This window comes from Macaca mulatta, chromosome 16 (genome assembly GCF_049350105.2).
Source record: "Macaca mulatta isolate MMU2019108-1 chromosome 16, T2T-MMU8v2.0, whole genome shotgun sequence".
Classification (NCBI taxonomy): domain Eukaryota; kingdom Metazoa; phylum Chordata; class Mammalia; order Primates; family Cercopithecidae; genus Macaca; species Macaca mulatta.
Window position 1 is genome coordinate 21,839,843 of NC_133421.1, and position 20,111 is coordinate 21,859,953.

Below are 20,111 nucleotides of genomic sequence, written 5' to 3' on the forward strand. Positions count from 1 at the left end.
CCTGATCTTAGGTGATCCGCCTGCCTCAGCCTCCCAAAGTGCTGGGATTACAGCATGAGCCACTGGGCCCTGCTTGCTGCTTTTATTGAATTTTAAGGTACATGCTGTCAGTGTCAAGCTCTTGTTTCCAGTCATGAATTTAGAAATGCCGGTCCTCTCTTGAGTGCAGTTTCCCCTTCCCTTTGTATTATGAGCTATTTGCATCCCCTTCCCTTTGTATTATGAGCTATTTGCATCCCCTTCCCTTTGTATTATGAGCTATTTGCAGGGCATGATTTTTGTCTGTCACCTTCTCTTGCTAAAGCAGATCCAACGTTTGCCCAGGGTCAGTGTGTGGATTCTGCTGAGACCCACTGCTTTTGCCTGACAATGCTTCAGATCTTCTCATGACTTAAATGCGATGGAAGGCTCTTGAAGGTGCATTTATATTACATATTGGGAGGAACAGAAGCTCAGGTAGACTGGAGAAGGGCGAGTGCTTAGTAGGGAAATTCACCTGTGCCCAGTGTCTTCTCTGCTTGGTGAGCCTCGAACGCAGAACCGGCTCTCACTGAGTCTATGTTTGCGTGCCCCTCCTCCTCCCTTTTAGATGCACACTGTGGCTCTTCCTGCCCTCCCCCTTGTCACTGCTGTCCTTTGTGCCTGGAGCCCTTGGCCTCCTGTGATGTCGAATCTTCTTGTTCCCGATCCTTTGCCAGAATGCCCTGGATCTTCCCGTGCTCCTCCCCAGCCCTAGGCCTCTAGGGTGGGGGACGTTAGTGGAGGGATTCCCGTATCTCCATTTTCTCTGGAAGGGAATTGGGGGAAAGTCCTGTATTTTCTTTCCATGGTCTCTCACTCTCTCAGTAGAAATTCTTCCAAGTCTAAGCCTGTAGATGATACCCGACTACAAGGTTTTTACTGTGTCTTTGATTATTTTTGTTGGGATTTGTGGATTAAGATGCTGGTGGTCAACCTGCTGGCTTATCCTGTGTGATTTTATTGTTACATATGCTTATCTAGACATTTGAAAGTGAAATTCAGAAGATAATTTTTTGACACCTGAGACAGGATACTTCATCATTTCTGTCTCATGATAGAGTGACAGATTTCTCTTAAGATTTGTGCAAAACAAGAAGTATTTAGAGAAAATTACATTCCAGGCAAGGGCATGGAATGAGCAAAGGCACAGAGGCAGGACATAAAAGTAAAAAACAAAACAAAACAAAAAAAACACTTCAGGTGGCTGGGTGAATAGTCCAAAAACTAGACGGGCACAGAGGAGCCTTGGGAGATCAAAAGCCAAAAGGCCTGGGCTGGGCTTCATCCAGGTGTTCCGGAAAGAGCCCAGCAGGCATGAGCATGTGGTTGGCACGGCCCTCCCCTTCACAAATGTTAATCTGCCTGTTGTGAAGGTGGCAGTGGTGCCATGCAACGCTTCCCAAACACAGTTAACCTTTGAATACTTTAAAAATCATCATAGACCAGGAGCTCACCTGTGCCTGGGTCAGAATAAACAACAACATAAAGCGGTGACTTGAGGAAGGATAGGTTGGTGCAGAATTAATTTTTGCCATTACTTTTGCAGCACCAGCCTGTACTTACCAATAAATGCTGCAGACAATCACTGACATTTGAAGACTCTTATTTTCTAACATAACAAGGAAAGCCACAAATTAGAGATGTTAAATAAAAGTTTTAAAGGAAGACAATTACAGACATATACAGACATCTATGTGTTTGTGCTTACATGAGCAGACACAGAAGGCAGACTGGCGTTCAGTGAGGAGGGCCATGCACCTTGCTCTGCTCCCTGGAGACACTGCCTGCCTGTGGGGTGCACATCACCTGCTGTGTGTGACACAGCCTCGGGCGGTCTGGCCTCCAACTGTCATTCTCAGGTATGGGTTGCCACCTCATAAGAGCAGGTTACTATATAAAAATAACACTGGAATATCGGGAGTGTTTTTTCTTCAATATGCTTAAAATAAATTTTAAGAAGAAATACTGTCAGTATTGTTTTTAGAACCGTGAATACTTCTCACAGAACACTCGTGCACTACAGAAAATTTGAGAAAGCATGGCCAAATACAGCTGGATTTGCATCCCAGATTCACCGTTTATGAACCACATGACTCTCGTCAAATTTTCATCTAAAATAAAGGCTAATATGTGGGAGTTTTGTGGAAAATTAAATTGGATAACTTTAGACATGTGGTACCATGCCTGGCATGTACGGTGGAGTCATAGACCATGTTTATTTGTTTCAGTGAAATTATCTATTACTATTATAACTTTATATGGTGGGGGTGGGTAGAACACATGCTTCATTTTTGTTGTTTTAAATGTGGCCCCTAAACACAAAGGAGCTATTTCATCTGTGAAATAGCTAAAGAAGGAGCCAGGCCGGGCACGGTGGCTCATGCCTGTAATCCCAGCACTTTGGGAGGCCGAGGCGGGTGGATCACAAGGTCAGGAGATCGAGACCATCCTGGCTAACACGGTGAAACCCCATCTCTACTAAAAATACAAAAATTTAGCCGGGTGTGGTAGCGGGCACGTGTAGTCCCAGCTACTCGGGAAGCTGAGGCAAGAGAATGGCGTGAACCCGGGAGGCGGAGCTTGCAGTGAGACGAGTTTGCACCACTGCACTCCAGCCTGGGCGACGGAGCGAGACTCCGTCTCAAAAAAAAAAAAAAGAAAAAAAAAGCAGCAGCCAACTCTGAAATGCTGGAGGGAAAGTGAATGTGTGAGACTTACAGAGAGATGGTGTGTTTATAAACAGTCACGTTTACAAAAGCACATATTTCTGAGTGACTGGAGGGATTTTCAAGGCTAATTTGACCACTTGTGTGATTGTTGCTTTACAGGTTGAGTTTAGAACTTAACCTCAGCCTTACGGGCAGTAGCTAGCCTTGAACAAATGTTTATCCTGTAGTGGTATCTTGCAGTTTTTCCGGCACTTAATGAATTTGCTAAGATATATCTGGCTATATCCTTAAAGATTTTGCAAAATATTTTTTTAAATTATTTAGAAATTTGTTTTAAAGATTTGTTTCTCTATTAATACTCCTTATAGACTACAGAGTTTTCTTTTTTTTTTTTTTTTTTTTTTTTGAGACGGAGTCTTGCTCTGTCGCCCAGGCTGGAGTGCAGTGGCGCGATCTCGGCTCACTGCAAGCTCTGCCCCGCCGGGTTCACGCCATTCTCCTGCCTCAGCCTCCCGAGTAGCTGGGACTACAGGCACCCGCCACCTCGCCCGGCTACTTTTCTTGTATTTTTAGTAGAGACGGGGTTTCACCGTGTTAGCCAGGATGGTCTCGATCTCCTGACCTCGTGATCCGCCCGTCTCGGCCTCCCAAAGTGCTGGGATTACAGGCTTGAGCCACCGCGCCCGGCCAACTACAGAGTTTTCTTCATTGGAACAGAGGAAATGCAATACTTCATTTATTGCTAGGGCTGTTATTAGTGGTTTCTAAACAATTCTATAGATAGGCTTCTGCGAGGAATTTCAAGCTTATTTATAATTAAAGTACATACTAATGAACCCAGTAGCTTTATTAATAAGTGTTTTCTTTGGTTATTCAATTCAGGCTTTGTTTTGTGACTCCACACACACACGCACACACACACGCACGCACGCACACGCACACACGCACACAACACACATCGCTGTTATATAAGACGGTGGGTATGTAGTGGGCATTTCTCTAATCTGCTTAAATAAGACAGGGTTTTATCATACTGACTCTTACTGTTCTCGCCAAGGAGACTGTGTTTGAAATGTCATCTTGGGATGCAAGAAGGCAGGGGTACTGGAAATGGATTTCTTGTGTCCTTGCTTTTTTCTTATGAAGAGTCTAAATTAGTCTATTTATTATTTGATATTTTGAATTCCAGAGAAACGTGGATGACTGAAGGGAATGCCTCAGCAGAATGTAGGCTTCTCTGTTTTGTTCTTATTAAATTATCAAAGAAGGAAATGAACATGCATTGTTTAAAATAATCCTCCTGGGAGGTCTTGGGTACTGAGTCATTTAAATGGACTGGTAAGGAGGTAGCCCATTTTGTTTGTCCATTACCTTCCTGAGAGTGGCTGGCACAGACAGAGGAAACGTATTTCTGCTCCTAACCTGATTTCATTGTCTTTCTGCCTTCACCACCTGATTTTATTCCGTAAAGTATGAACCCCGGTCTGACTTTTCTATGTCTTACCTTGTCGTTTAAGTAGATGAATTTTATTATGTAACATAAAGGGGAAAATATGAAAACCAGTTCCTCTCAGTAAACCTTTTAAAACATTGTTTAAAACCCAGCCGCCTACAATTTCCAAAGTTCCTGGTAATTTTTTCCAATGGAGTTTTCAGTTTACTGATTTTTTTTTTTTTTTTTCACTCAGAAAGGGCTGTGAAGTCAACAGTGTTAAGGCAGTGTGGTTTAAATGTTTCAAATTCTGTTTCTGTTAAATGAATTCTATTCATGTTTACAAAGCAACAGAAGAAAGCTTAGAGAATTAAGTACACATAAAGTTAATCACAGAAGCTTATGAGCAGCTAGATTAACTTCCAAACCATCAGTAAATGTTTTAAACTTCCACTGACCTTATTAAAATACGCTTCCAGAAACATTCTGTTTGAACTATTCTCATAAATTAGTCATGTTGCAAAACAGCTGTGGCAATATGATACAATGAAGAGAGCAGTGATTTAGCAATGAGAAGATTGGGAGTTCTTGTGTTGACTCACAGGGAGATCACATGACATGCCAAAGTCCCCTAGATGAGGAAGCCATGCATGAGAGGATTGAGGATTGGGCTGATAATCTATCGTTTAAGACTTTCTATGAGTCTGTGCTTAAACTTAGAAACCTCACAAAGATCACACCAGGGTATTTGGGGGAGAGCAGGAGCTTCACCTCGTGCAGAATTGCAGTGTGATTTTAGAGTACTGTTCACCATTCTTATGTTTAGAAGGCAAGAGTGTCTGAATCAGGATTCTGTCATGTGTAATGGATCACACTCTCGTTGGCTTAGGCAGAAAGGTGTTAAATGGTTTGCAGAATTGTTGGGAAGGCTGAGCTTCCAGGAGCAGCTCCCAAAGTCTCCACACACAACTGGACCACCAGGGAACCTGCTCCCTCCACCAGGACGGGACTGGGAAACCTGCCACCGCAGTTATCAGCACCAGAAGGATCTTGTCTCTGCCAAGTCTCTGTCCACATAGTGAATGCCCCGTGCCCTGCCTCTCTGTCCCTGACTCAGGTCCCACTCCAGGTCTTGCCCACATCTTTCTGATTGGTGGAACTTAGATCACACCCAAAATCCCAGCTGCAGGAGAGCTCTGAGATTTCGTCTTTCCAGCCTCCGTGTGCTACGTGGGGGTTGGAGCACTTGCTGACAAGCCCTGCAACCACCATTGACAGTAAGTGAGATAGTTATGATCAATAACATTTGCATTTTTCACAATTTACAGCATAGCTGTACATTTTATTTAGAGCTACTATCAAGTCACTCTACAGATAAAAATATTATTTCTGACCATTTTGGAGGAAAACAACTTTTTTAAAATTGAGAGCAATATCTACATTATTTCCTAAAGAGCCAAAGCTGATAGAGAAAACAGGATGTTGAATTTTGAATTTTCCTTCCAGCTTTATCTTCTCCATGTCAGATCAGCTGTGTTTTCTTCTGTCTTTTTTTTTCCATAGGGATGTCCTCCACCTTTTCAATCTGATTTGCTCATTGCCATGCAGAACCGTGGGTGAAGAGCCGGAGTCCTCCAAGGTAAATGTTTCTGGCCAGTGACCTGGTGTCTGTGTTAACTGAACATCTCCAACGCCCTCGGAGTCCAAAACCACCGTGAAGTCACTTATCAAGTCATTTGACTTGGGATGCCCAGGTATTTGATCACAGTTTTTCTATAAGCAAAGCTCCAAATTCAAACTTTGGCCTGACATTTGATATGTCTACTGTCTCTACTCCACCCTGGCTCCATGCTGGCTGTTAAAATCACAAGGGCGCTTTCCGGGTCCTACCCGGTGCAGCCACTGCCTGCAGGAGCCTGGCTGAGGCTCCGGGGAGACACTGATGGAGAGCCTGGCGCGTGAATAACACAAATGCAGCCTCTTCCTCTCTACCTCTTCCTTCCCTCCAGTTCCTGCCTTGCTGCCTTTCTTTTCTGCCTCTTATAGCCATTAAATTCAGGTCACTACTATTTGCCTTTTTGTCATCTCATGAGAATTACAAGGGTCAGCTGGAGACTTCATCTCCTAGGAAATGAGGCATCACATCTGTGCACTTGGCCCTCTCATAGGTACCCCTGGCCATCCCCATCTTGCAACCTGCTAGACGTTTTTCTATCCGGTCTTGTACGTGAGCACCTGTGCTAATCTGTCACTCCTGATCTAGGTGTGTTCCCAGCTTTTCCTGGTATTGTCTGATGGTCTCACAATTCCACTTTAGTCATGCTTATCTTCCTATATGAGAACGATGCATAGCTATACTTCATACATATACTGTACACATAAACATAGCAAATAGAAGAAACAGAATGTGCATCTCTCTACAGTAACAATATCTTTCTTCCCTGGACTGCAGCAAGCATGCCATTGTATTGGAAGACTGTTGTAAAAGTTAATCTTAGGATGCACCTGGTTGTCTCTGCTAAAATAATTTGCAACTAAATTAGATGATTAGACTATGCATATTGAAAGACATGGAAGGGCTGGGTGCGGCGGCTTATGCCTATAAATCCCAGCACTTTGGGAGGCCGAGGCGGGTGAATCATCTGAGGTCAGGAGGTCAAGACCAGCCTGGTCAACATGGTAAAACCCTGTCTCTATTAAAAATACAAAAAAAAATTAGGTGGGCATGGTGGTACACAATTATAATCCCAGCTACTCAAGAGGCTGAGACAGGAGAATGGCTGGAACCCCAGAGGTGGAGGTTGCAATGAGCCGAGATTGTGCCATTGCACTCCAGCCTGGGCAACAAGAGTGAGACTCCATCTCAAAAAGAAAGGAAGGAAGACATGCAAGCCGAAAGCCCAGTGAGTGAGTCTGTGAAGATGGGAAATGAATTAACAGTAAGTTTGTGCGGGAACTTTCCTGTTCCTTCCTCCCCTAGGCACGTCATTATGTAAAAACATTTTCATTTTACTCAGTTATCCTACATCTAAGACCGACCTCCACTCAGCTGACTCCTCCTGCCCTCTCATTTCTGCAATTCAGCTTTAGTCCAGAGTAGAGAAGGATAATCGAGTAAATGTTACACCAAACATCATGGGATACTTCTTAAGTTACCAAAAACGTAACAACAAATCAAGAAGTATTATTTGCTATTTTGAACTAGATCAACATATAAATGTTCCCATCTCTTTTCTTGGCAGGTGGAGCTGGACTGAATATTTCTGTCCATAAGACTGTTAGAATCCCCCAGAGTGGGATACCAACCAGTGAGGACCTCACGAGCAGCTGCTGTCTCTGCAGTCAGATAGATAAGCCTCAGAAATAACCACTGCTTGTGGTTTACTGTGTATTCCTCTAGATGTTTTTCTTTACACATATTAGTGAGTGTGGAGAGAGAGTGTGTGTGTTTTGTAAATTTGATTACACTGTGCGTTTATTCTGACATCCATTTCACTTTGTCGTTGGAACGTAAGCTCTGTGAGGGCAGAGATTTTTGTTTGTTGTGCTTGCTGTTGTAGCTCTTGTCTGTATAACAGTGGCTGGCACATGGTCACATCACAGTAGAAGCTCAATAAATATTTGTTGAATGAATGAAAAAATACATCCAAGACATCTTCAGATTTCAATATTTGGAGAAACGATTCATTGTTTAAAGAAGGTTACGTAATACGTGGTGATTTATTTAGCCACTATTCTACTGATAGACATTTAGGTTGTTTTGGATTTAACTTATTACAAAAACAATACAGGGAAGATCCTTGTACAAATTTTTGACCATTAAAGGGGCTCTTTCTATGTAAGGGTATGTCAGGATTCATTTGCAGATATCAGAGATCACTGTCATTAAGCAGAAAGGAATTCAGTCCAGGGCATTTTGTACTGGAAGGGCTGGAGAAGGCAGTAGGCTCCAGTGAGCCTCCAGGAAGGGGTCCCAGAGCATCTCAGCGCTGACCCATTAAAAGACCTTCTGGTTCTGCCAGAATCAGGAGGTCTTTCTGTAGGTGCTTGCTCAGGACCACCACTGCTGCCAAGATACAGGATCAGCCTCGGGATCATACGGCCACAGGTGCGGTCCGCACCAGCAAAGCAGGCTCTGTGCCTGCCTCCCATTGCCCAGATGATGACGAAGCAGGCCCCGGAACCTCTGCTCCCCTGCCGCAGAATAGCAAGTCCCTCTCCAGCCCTGCTTGCCAGGAGACGCTGCAGAAGGACGGCCTTAGGCTCCCTTGCACATTCCAGATCCTCTAAGAGGAGGTCTCTTGGACAGAAACTAGGCCACTTGATGAGCCAAGCTTTAAAGACCTTGGCAAATACGCCCTTTAGACAAATACATCCTGGTCTCTTATGATTCAATAAGAGTCACCCTGCAAAGAGGCGAGGATGGAGTCGAGTGAGCCTGTCCTGAGATCTTCCACACATTGAGTTCTAGAAAAGGAAAATGGAGTCCTAGAAAAGGAAGTGGATGTGACCTGTCCCAGCGCATTGAAAAACTTGGTAGACACATTGCCCTTCAGTTTGCCCTCCCACTCACAGCATGCAAGGTACTATTTTCCCAGAACTTTCACACTCTATAAATAATCTTAAAGATTAAGTAAATGAACAATGTAACTTGTTTTGCTTTGTTCATCAGTAAATGTTCATCATACGAGCACTTCTTCATATGTTTAGAGGCAATTTATCTTTTGTATGTGTCTATGGAGACTCATATACTTGGCTTGTATTTCTTTTGAGGTGTTAGTCTTTTTCCTGTTTATAAGAAATCTTGATATATTGTGCTTTTTAACGTTTTTTCATATGTAGTGCTGTTATTTCTTAGTCATCTTTTAACTTTGTTTATGGTTATATTTTACTGAAGAGAAATGTTGCCTTTCTGTGTGTGTTTTTCTTTATGATTTTAAGTGTTTTGTTTCCTTCTTTAAAATGTCTTTCTAGCCATTAGTTTATTAAAATATTCTTCCTTAGCATCTTTAAGAAGCCTTTTATTTGTTCAGGCTTAAAACCCATGGAAGGCCGGGCACGGTGGCTCAAGCCTGTAATCCCAGCACTTTGGGAGGCCGAGACGGGCGGATCATGAGGTCAGGAGATCGAGACCATCCTGGCTAACACGGTGAAACCCCGTCTCTACTAAAAAATACAAAAAACTAGCCGGGCAAAGTGGCGGGCGCCTGTAGTCCCAGCTACTTGGGAGGTTGAGGCAGGAGAATGGCGTGAACCTGGGAGGCGGAGCTTGCAGTGAGCTGAGATCCGGCCACTGCACTCCAGCCTGGGCGACAGAGCATGACTCCGTCTCAAAAAAAAAAAAAACCCATGGAAACCTGGGCTTTGGATTTGATGATCTTCTCCTATCTTAACTGTCTTCTGGAATCAGAAATGAATACTCTGGGGGAAGATTACATCATCTAGAACCTCAAATTATAGCCACGTTTTATTTTATCACTGTACACAAAATAGAATGAGTTTCTATATTTATCATCTTCCCTTTTTAAAAACTTTTCGGGCCGGGCGCGGTGCCTCACGCCTGTAATCTCAGCACTTTGGGAGGCCGAGGTGGGCGGATCACGAGGTCAGGAGATCGAGACCATCCTGGCCAACATGGGGAAACCCCGTCTCTACTAAAAATACAAAAAACTACCCGGGCTTGGTGGCGGACGCCTGTAATCCCAGCTGCTCGGGAGGCTGAGGCAGGAGAATGGCATGAATCCGGGAGGTGGAGCTCGCAATGAGCCGAGATCACGCCACTGTACTCCAGCCTGGGTGACAGAGCTAGACTCCATCTCAAAAAAAAAAAAAAAATTTCAGTTCAGGGGTACATGTGCAGGTTTGTCATATAGGTACATTCGTGTCACGGAGGTTTGTTGTACAGATTATTTCATCACCCCGGTATTAAGCCCAGTACTGATTATTTTTCTTGATTCTCTGCCTTCTCCCACCCTCCAGCGTCAGGTAGGCCCTGGTGTCTGTTATTCCCCTCTACGTGTCCGTGTGTTCTCATCATTTAGCTCCCACCTATAAGTGAGAACATGCGTAGGGATTTTTTTATTAGGCAAAATGCAGGAATTGATATCAAGGTAGGCAATGTGGGCTGGGCTGTGTAGAGCACGTGAGGTGGGGAGCTGCAGGTCACCATGTCTGCTGGCGGTGGCTGTCTTGAGTCATGGGCCACCTGGTGCTCCGACCAGTGGCAGCAAGGCTGTATGAACCAGTTGTGCAGTTTTCCTTCTTGAGGTGGGACACTCACGACCTGGTTTGGATATATTGGCTCTCCTAAGGCCAGTTCCTGGAGGTCTTTAAGTAAAAGACAAGGTTAAACATTATGAGAGCACCGAAGAGCAAGTTTTTATTTTTTTTCTATAAAAGATAAGGAATTGATACCTTATACGTTTAAGCGTTTTTGTGAAATACCGTACACAAAGATAAAAGTGACCAAAATGTAAATGGTGGTTTCTTTTTTTTTTTTTTTTTTTTTTTTTTGAGACGGAGTCTCGCTCTGCCGCCCAGGCTGGAGTGCAGTGGCCGGATCTCAGCTCGCTGCAAGCTCCGCCTCCCGGGTTCCCGCCATTCTCCTGCCTCAGCCTCCCGAGTAGTTGGGACTACAGGCGCCCGCCACCGCGCCCGGCTAGTTTTTTGTATTTTTTTTTTAGTAGAGACGGGGTTTCACCGTGTTAGCCAGGATGGTCCCGATCTCCTGACCTCGTCATCCGCCCGTCTCGGCCTCCCAAAGTGCTGGGATTACAGGCTTGAGCCACCGCGCCCGGCCAAATGGTGGTTTCTTGAATGATTAGAACGTGAAAAGTCATGCAGTCACCACTCCCACCCAGAAAAGAAGCAGTGCCAGCTCCCCCAGACCTCTCCCAGGTGTTCCCATCGCAACCCTCACTACTCCCTAAGATAACCATTGTCCTCACAATTCTTCTCCGTAACAGATCTTCACAAAACTATGCAGCCCTAAATACTATGTTACTTGTCCTTACATCTGAGTTTTATTACAAATGGAATTTTAAAACTACGTAATATTTACATCTAGCTGTTTTTACACATTATTTAGTGAGATGTATCCATGTTGTTGCATGTACTGTAATCTGTTCATTTTCTTCACCGTTTAGTAAGCCATTGTATGATTATAACTTTATTTATCCATTCCGTCATTAATGGACAGTTGAGTCATGTACAGTTTGGGGCTAAGGTGAATAGCGCTGTTATATTCTTGTGGCTGTCTCTTGAAACACATATGTACTCGTTCCTGTTGGTTACATACTTAGGAATGGAATTCCTGGGCTATGGGGTATGCATACATTCCAGGATAGTGCCAAACAGATGACTGAGGTATCTGTATAGTTCATGTCTTTTCAGCAATTTATGAGAGGTCGATTTCTCTGCATTCTCATCAATACCTGGTAGTGTGTTAGTCTTTTTACTGGAGGTCATGTGGGTAATGTGTAGTAGTGTCTCACCGTGGTTTGATTTGCGTTTTTCTTTTGGCTGGGGAGACTGAACACTTTTTCTTTTTTTCTTCTTTTTTTGGGACGGAGTCTCACTCTGTCACCCGGGCTGGAGTGCAGAGGTGCGATCTCAGCTCACTGCAACCTCTGCCTCCCGGGTTCGAGCGATTCTCTTGCCTCAGCCTCCTGAGTAGCTGGGATTACAGGCACCTGCCACTACGCCCAGCTGATTTTTTGTATTTTTAGTAGAGACGGGGTTTCACTATGTTGGCCAGGATGGTCTCAATCTCATGACTTTGTGAGCCTCCCGCCTCAGCCTCCCAAAGTGCTGGGGTTACGTGCTTCTAAATTGCATGATGATGTATCCTACTTTGTGAGACCGTATTGCACTGATGCTTGATTGACTCTTTCAATCTGGAAGCCAGTGTCCTTCAAATCATTAGCCAACCTTTGGAGCTCCTGAAATGATTCCATAATTTTATATCTTTTGTCTCCTATTTTCTGGACAATTGATTCGATTACGTCTTTCAACCTTTCTACTGATGTTTTTATTCTGACTATAAAATAATTTCTAATAATTCTCATTTGTTCTACGAATGTTCTTTACAAACCGTTCACTGTTTTGTTTCACAGATACACAGTCCTCTCTTACATGTCTGGGGATCTCAACTGTTGCTGCTGCTGTTTGAAAATGCGCCTCTGTTTCCTGCATGTCTTCGTTGGTTCCGGGTGTCTGTCTTCTGTGTGGTCTGAGTTTGCTTTCCTGCTAGAGGCGGTGCTCCCATATCAGGGGACCCTTGGCCATTGATTCAAAAGTCAGACTGAGCCACCGACAGCTGCCTGGAAGTTCTGGGTAAGCAGATGGGCTCATTGATGGAGAAGCTTTGCTCCAGCAGGATCAGGCAGGGACTTGGACATTTTCCGGAATCTCCAGCTGTCAGTGCCTCTGGGTCTTTTCCTTTGGGTCTGTTTTCCAGAGACTTCTGATGTCCTGCCAGTTACAGGGTAGGGAGGGAGGTGTCTTTAAAAACCTGGTTGCCGCACTCCTGAGGTAGGGGCTGGGGTGAGTGAGGAGAGGGGAGACTGACCATCCAAGAGGAAGATTCTCACAGTCCCCCTGTTGCCAGGAAGAACCACGTTTCTACCCTCAGCTGTGTCCAAGGAGACCCCACTCTTATGCCCGGGTGGGTGACGGACTGGCTCCTGCCTTGGAATGGGGATGTGCTGGGGTCACGCCCTCTTTTTTTTTAAGTTTCCAACCAATGCTCTTTCAGAGCTTCACGCCTTCTGCCCAGGCCCTGCTGTCAGAGATACTTGGTGCCTCCAATTCTGAAGACTTCCTTGAGTTTTGTGACTCAAAACAATTTCCTTCCCCTGTGGGCATCAACAATGAGAGATCTTCAGAGCAATGAGGCACTCCAGTCCTTCCATCTCCCTGCTGTAGAAACCTCTGCCATCCCCTTTATCTCTGAAGCAAATGCACTTGACTGTCATTTAGGATGGTTTCAGGAGGGAAGGAAGATAAACCCCTGTGTTTACGCGGCTGTGTTAAATGAGAGGCACCTGGTCTTTTTTCTTTTTCTTTTTTAAAGACTGGGTGTCGCTCTGTTATCCAGGCTGGAGTGCAGTGACGTGGTCGTAGCTCACCTCATCCTTGAGCACTCAGGCTCAAGCGATCCTCCTACCTCAGTCTCCTGAATAGCTGGGACTATAGCACCTGGCCAATTTCTAAAATCTTTCTGTAGAGGCAGGATCTCACTATGTTGCCCAGGCTGGTCTTGAACTCCTGGCCTCAAGGAATTCTCCCACCTCAACCTCCCAAAGTGCTAAGATTACAGGCATGAGCCATGGTGTCCAGCCACCTCTGGTCTTCCCTCGGCTTGCTTTCATTAAAGGACAAACACATGTCTTGCAAAATGCTTTTAAACATGTTTACAAAGTTGTTGGGGGAAGCAAATGTCATGAAATGAGAAAAGGATAGAGAAGGTGATGCTTGCACACAGTGGAAGACTCACAGTAACACAAAACCAGACAGGTGGAGAGCGCCCACATGGATGAGTCTCAGGCACCACGTGGAGGGACAAAACCAGACGTGGAAGTTCCAGAAGGGGCAATATTAACCTATGGGGGTAACAACAGAACAGGAGCCACCTCTAGGAGTGGGCATTGGGTGGGAGGGGACCCCAGGGAGTCTTCAGGGGTGCAGGAAATGTTCTTCATCTCAATGTGGGCTGTAATGACACAGGTGCGTACATACATCACATGTCACCAAGCTGTATTCTTCTGCTTTTTGTGCACTTTACACACATCATTGTGGTGGTTTCATACTTCAGTAAAGAAGGAAATTGACATTTCTTGGTTCTTGCTGTGTGCTAGGCACTGACTTGGTCTGCTTTTAAAAAACCATTCATGTTATGAGCGCCTACTATATCCTAAGCACTATGTAGGTTCTGAGGACTCAGCAATGAACAAAAAAAATTAGGCACAGTCCTTGCCAGATGGTGCTCACAGTTAGTACAGGAGCCAGCATCAAATAACCACATGCATAGAAGAGGAAAGTGACCACAGCAGCAAGTAAAGGGCAGTGTGAGTGTGCGGAAGAAGGACCGCGTCCTACTCTAGGGGGAGTCAGAAAGGCTTCCCTGGGAGATCGGGTTTAGACAGAGGTCTCAGGCTGAGGAGGAATAAGCAGCTAAGGGGCAGGGGCTGGGGAGAAGGGCACGTCATGCAAGGGAACAGCATGTGCAAAGATCCTGTGGCAGGGAGAGGCATGGCACGTTAAGGAGGGCAAGGAGCAGGGCCCTGCTGATGTGAGAGAGCAGGGGGCCTGAAAACAACCATGTGCAGATGGGGAAACTGAGGCTGGAGATGGGATGTGGCTGCCCTAGGCCTCCAGCTAGCACAGTGGGAGTTGGAAGCCAGCTTTGTCTGCTCTCTCTGCTCCTGAGACAGCGCTTATGTCTACGGGAATGTGGACAGCAAGAGGCTGGGCTGCAACCACCTGCCAGCTGCCCTCACGCTCCTGGTCTGTCAGCTCCACAGGGCCTGTGAACAGGGCTGGCTATGGGATCCTGCCCTGAAGAGCAGTACTGGGATCCCCTTACTGGGCAACTGCATGTCCTGCAAAGCCATCTGCAACCATCAGAGCCAGCGCACCTGTGCAGCCTCCTGCAGTGAGTTCTGGGACCTGAGCCCAGGGGACAGTGTGATCACCCCCCACGCCTGCCCCCAGAGCACCCTCTCGCCCCACAGGTGGCTGAGGAGAGGGTGGCAGGAGATGTACAGTGTGGCACCTCTTACCCCTCCACCTTCCCGCTCTGGCCACACTGCCTCCTTTCAGTGTCAAACATGCCATGTTCTTTCCTGCCTCCGGTCCTTTGCATGTGCTGTTCCTGCTGCCTGGCATGCATTCCCTCTATCATCTTCCCTCGGCTCCCTCGTACCCAACTTTCAGGTCTCAGCCCAAACATCCGGGGTCTCCTCTGACCACACAGTAGTACTGGGCCCTCCTTTGTACTGCTAGTGTTACTTGAAACTAGTTGAAACTTTTAATTACAGAACTTACCACACATATCCATAGAGAGGACAGCACAGTGATGTCCTCGGCACCCATTAAATGATTCACAGATCATTTAAATTTGCCTCATACTTTCCCAACCAGTTGTTTTGGCTTGTGTAGTTTAAAGCAAAGCCCAAGACCGCATATCATTTTACCTGCAGATACTGGACCATAAAGATCTGTAAAAACAACCCAAATATCCTGCTACTGCCAGCAATCATTTATTAACATCATCTAATATTCAGGCCAGATCCAATTTTCCCTGATTGTCTTGAAAATTATCCATTGCTTGCTGTTCTTTTTCATAACCTGTTCTTTTCCTTGGTAGAACTTGCCACGGTTTGCTGTTTTGTTCTTTCACATCTGACTCAACCACTAGACTGGGAGCTCCCTGGGGGCAGGAACCATGTCTGACTTGAGCCTAGCACAGTGCCTGACACATAGTTCAGTCCTTCATGAATACTTGTTGAGGGGAACTCAGAGAGGCTGAGTGACTTACCCAGGATCACACAGCTTAAAAGCAGAGATGTCAGGGTTTGAACCCAGGACTCTGACTCCTAAATAATGCCCTGAACCATTACCCATTAATAAATTAGAACGTTCGTTTTGGTTCATCCTATAAACATAGATGGAGTGCTCCAGCCCCAAGGAAATAGGAATCTGGCTTGGCCCTTCAAGGACAGTGTCTTCTTATGGGAGAAATGACTATGTGTCAAGGTAGAAAGCCACAGTCGGGGCTGGGTGCGGTGGCTCATGCCTGTAATCCCAGCACTTCAGGAGGCCAAAGCGGGCAGATCACCTGAGGTCGGAAGTTCGAGACCATCCTGACCAACAAGGAGAAACTCTCTCTACTAAAAAAAAAAAGAATACAAAATTAGCCGGGCGTGGTGGCGGGTGCCTATAATCCCAGCTACTGGGGAGGCTGAGGCAGGAGAATCTCTTGAACCCAGGAGACGGAGGTTGCGGTGAGCTGAGATCATGCCATTGCACTCCAGCCTGGGCAACAAGAGTGAAACTCCATCTCAAAAACAAACAAAAAAAAAGGCCACAGTCAGGAGAGACCACCTTCAGCTGGGGGTGGGGGGGTAGGGAGGTGTCCCTGAAGGACGCACCATCAGAGGCAGATTGTTAAGAGGCCACAGAATGCAGAAATCAGATGAGGGGGAAGACTGCCTGGAAGAGAGGGCAGCATGAGCAGAGGTGGGAAATGCAGCGGGGAAGACTGAGTCCTGGGTGGGGGCGGGGTGGGGTGTGAGGTCAGGCAGGGAGGGTCAGTGGTCTGGGGCGCTCAGGCACCACCTGCAACAGCCATGCTGGGACCACTGAGGAGGGGAGGAGGTCACAGAAAGCCCCAAGGACAGCACTGCTGGGCTGACTCTGTGCCAGGAGTGGAGGTATCAGTTCCTGTGCAGTTCACTGGAGCTCTGGGGATATGGCAGGGCCAGAGCAGGGGACGGCCCCATGTGGGCCATCTGAGTTTTCCTCCAGATTCCAACTCCATCATCTTTTAGGTCCTTCCTTTGTATTTACTTTTTGAAGAGGCTCAAATGAATATTCTACTCAAGCCTTCCATTAAGTGAGCATTTATTTAGTATGTGTCAGGCATTGTGCTGGGCACTTCAGCTCTGCCAACAACCCTAAGAAGTCAGTACTGTTATTTTCCCTATATTGGAAATGAGGAAACGGAGGCACGGAGAGGCTGTGACCACACTGGCTACAAATGGTACAGCCGAGGAAGGCTCTGAAATTTGGGTTCTTATCCACTCTCCTGCACTGCCTCTGAAATATGTCCTTAAAATATCTCTGTGAGCCATATTTTCACATAAATACCTTATTCTAAAGACAAAGGAAACTTGCCTGTTTTATGTAAAAACTTTCATGTAGAAATATTCTGAGGCATTGGATAAGGTAATTGATTGTCCTAAATAGATTTCTGTTCAAAGTTGGGTCCGCTGTGCTCTCTTAAGGCAAGTGTGATTGGGCTTTAGCTTCCTTGGCTTCTGTGCCTTGGCGCTGATACTTGTGTAAGCTGCTGTAGTTCTCATTTAGCATTAAGAGAGAAGAAACACTATTCATGTGGACCTTTCCACCTTCCTTCCAGCCCCTTGCCCCAACTTGCCAAAGAGAATTCTGGCTTTTCCCCTTCATTCCTTATGCTGATTTGAAATATATTTCTCCTTGATGAGGCTTGAAAAATGCAAGTAAAGGTCTTATGTAACAATGTAATCTAGATCTCAATTTTAAATGATAGCTGAAAAATCTTCATATGTTTGGAAACTAAGAAATGCACTTGTAAATAACCCATAGGTCAAAGAAGAAATAATAATGAAAAATAAGTACATTTTGAACTAGACATAGGAAAAATACATCAAAATGCAATGCAGCTAAAATAGTACTTAGAGGACAATGCATAGTCTTCAATGTGTATATTGTAAAAGTACTTGGCTTAAGGGATTGCTTTTTGGGAATTTAACCATAATTTCTTTTTTACTTTGATACGGCCAAACCCAGAGCTCCCGTCAGTCTGTGTTACCTGGTAGTATCATGCACTTCTGTCTCCCGGGGTCACTTAGAGGACAATGCACAGTCTTCAATGTGTATATTGTAAAAGTACTTGCCTTACTCTGGAATTGCTTGCTGGAATTTTACCGTCATTTTTTTTTTAACTTTGATGTCCTTTGTGGTCAAACCTGCAACTCCTGCTAGTCTGTTACCCAGCAGTATTACGCACTTCTGTCTCCCAGGGTCACTCAACTGCCGCAAGGAGCAAGGCAGGTTCTATGACCATCTCCTGAGGGACTGCATCAGCTGTGCCTCCATCTGTGGACAGCACCCTAAGCAATGTGCATACTTCTGTGAGAACAAGCTCAGGAGCCCAGTGAACCTCCCACCAGAGCTCAGGAGACAGCGGAGTGGGGAAGTTGAAAACAATTCAGACGACTCGGGAAGGTACCAAGGATCGGAGCACAGAGGCTCAGAAGCAAGTCCTGGTAAGCCACGTGAGGCGAACCTGCATGGTTTCACACAGGTTCAGAAAGGGTGGGAGGCCTGATGCCAGGCCTAGAACAGGAGAGCCCACAATGCACGAAGCCCAGAGTCCAGGCAAATGGCCAGAAGCCAGGGAGATCATCCTAGGATTATAAAAAAATAAAAATGTAGGCAACATTGCCAGAAGTCTGTGGACAAGAAGAAAGCAGGAGAAAGGACCTGCCCCGTGAGGAAGAGACTTGTACTGGAGGCTGCCGAGGCTGCGCCAGTTCTCAAAGCACAGGCACAAGTAAGCAGCAGACCCACCCGTGTGAGCACCTGAGCAGAGCCACCACCTGCCCTCCACCAGTGCCGCAGGCTCCATTTATTTCTATTATTATTTTATTGATAATTTCAACTGTTATTTTAGATCTGGAGGTACACGTGTAGGTTTGTTACACGGGTATATTGCTTGATGCTGATATACCCGTGTAACAAACCTACCCGCGTGCTCCTTTCACCAAGAGGTGGCGTCTGGTTCCCCTCCCTGGAATCCACTGGCACTGTGACTTGAATGAAATGCAGCGGCACTAATGAAAAGCAAGTTCCCAGCCTAGGTGGCCAGAGGCCTGCGTGCTCCAGTTTGCTGCACTCCAGCATCATCATGAGATGGACACTCGTGGCCAGTCCCTGGGTCCCAGGAGGAGGATGAGAGGCACATGGAGCAAAGCCAGTCCGGCACAGCTGAGCCCAGCCAAACAAACCCTTGACTCGGGAGGAAGCACACGTCCCTGCATTTGGGGATGGCTTGTTACATAGCAGCAGCTAACTGGCAGGACAGCAGACGAGAGCAGGAGATGCCAGGCTAAGCAGGGACAGCAGGGTGCTGGGCACCCCGCGTCATCAGGCACACAGGCCCCGCCCTTGGGACCTTGGCCCTGGGGCCTGGCCTCAGGGAAATGATGTTATCACAGGAAAGTCACTGCAAAGGAAAGGAAGTAGTCAGTCCCCGGAGAAGGGCAGGCCTGCTGTGTCTCCAGGACAGGCCGAGAGCAGGGCAAATGCCATCTCTCGTGTTATGGATCCACACGGCATCCCCCTCCCATCCTTTCTAATGCCACAGAGCAGGGCAGGTGCACCAAGAGGTGTTTGCTGGGAGGATTAATTAGATCATTTCTGAGGCCTGGCATTTAGCAGATGCCCAACTCAACAGGAACTTTCTTACTATGTTCAAAGTGGCCATCTCCAGCCATAAGGCCTTTGTTTTCTTTGTTTTTAATTCTTATTTATTTATTTATTTTGAGATGGAGTCTTGCTCTGTCACCCAGGCTGGAGTGCAGTGGCGCAGTCTCGGCTCACTGCAACCTCTGCCTCCCAAGTTCGTGCCATTCTCCTGCCTCAGCCTCCTGAGTAGCTGGGACTACAGGCGCCCGCCACCACGCCTGGCTAATTTTTTGTATTTTTATTAGAGACAGAGTTTCACCATGTTAGCCATGATGGTCTCGATCTTCTGACCTTGTGATCCGCCCATCTCAGCCTCCCAAAGTGCTGGATTACAGGCGTGAGCCACCGTGCCTGGACATTATTTATTTATTTATTTATTTTATTTTTTTTCAAGACAGAGTCTCACTCTGTCAACCAGGCTGGAGTGCAGTGGTGTGATCTCAGCTCACTGCAACCTCTGCCTCCCGGGCTCAAGTAATTATTCTGCCTCAGCCTCCTGAGTAGCTGGGATTACAGGCATGCACCACCACATCTGGCTAATTTTTGTATTTTTGGTAGAGACGGGGTTTCGGCTTGTTGTCCAGGCTGGTTTGGAACTCCTGACCTCGAGTGATCCGCCTGCCTCTGCCTCCCAAAGTGCTAGGATTACAAATGTGAGTCACCGCGCCTGGCCTTTTCTTTTTACAATTTTTTTCCCCTCTGGCAATGCCTAATGAACCACATAAACATTTTTTTTTTTTTTTTTTTGAGTCAGAGTC

At 46.1% G+C, this 20,111-nt stretch overlaps 1 protein-coding gene across 5 annotated transcripts in view; it reads left to right on the plus strand.

Moving 5' to 3' along the window:
- Positions 1-20,111, plus strand: part of LOC106993922 (tumor necrosis factor receptor superfamily member 13B-like) — a 41,527-nt gene that overhangs the window by 7,165 nt on the left and 14,251 nt on the right. Inside the window, exons 1-5 of one of the 5 annotated variants that reach the window (XM_077970541.1) lie at positions 4,500-5,399; positions 5,686-5,876; positions 12,237-12,456; positions 14,638-14,776; positions 17,907-18,152. In XM_077970541.1, the coding sequence (XP_077826667.1) occupies positions 14,719-14,776; positions 17,907-18,152 (304 nt within the window). In that variant the 5' untranslated portion in view covers positions 4,500-5,399; positions 5,686-5,876; positions 12,237-12,456; positions 14,638-14,718. Of the gene's footprint in view, positions 1-4,499; positions 5,400-5,685; positions 5,877-7,364; positions 9,139-12,236; positions 12,457-14,637; positions 14,777-17,906; positions 18,153-20,111 lie in introns of those variants that run through there. The other 4 variants (XR_013406180.1, XR_013406181.1, XR_001440305.3 and 1 more) reach the window with 4 other exon arrangements.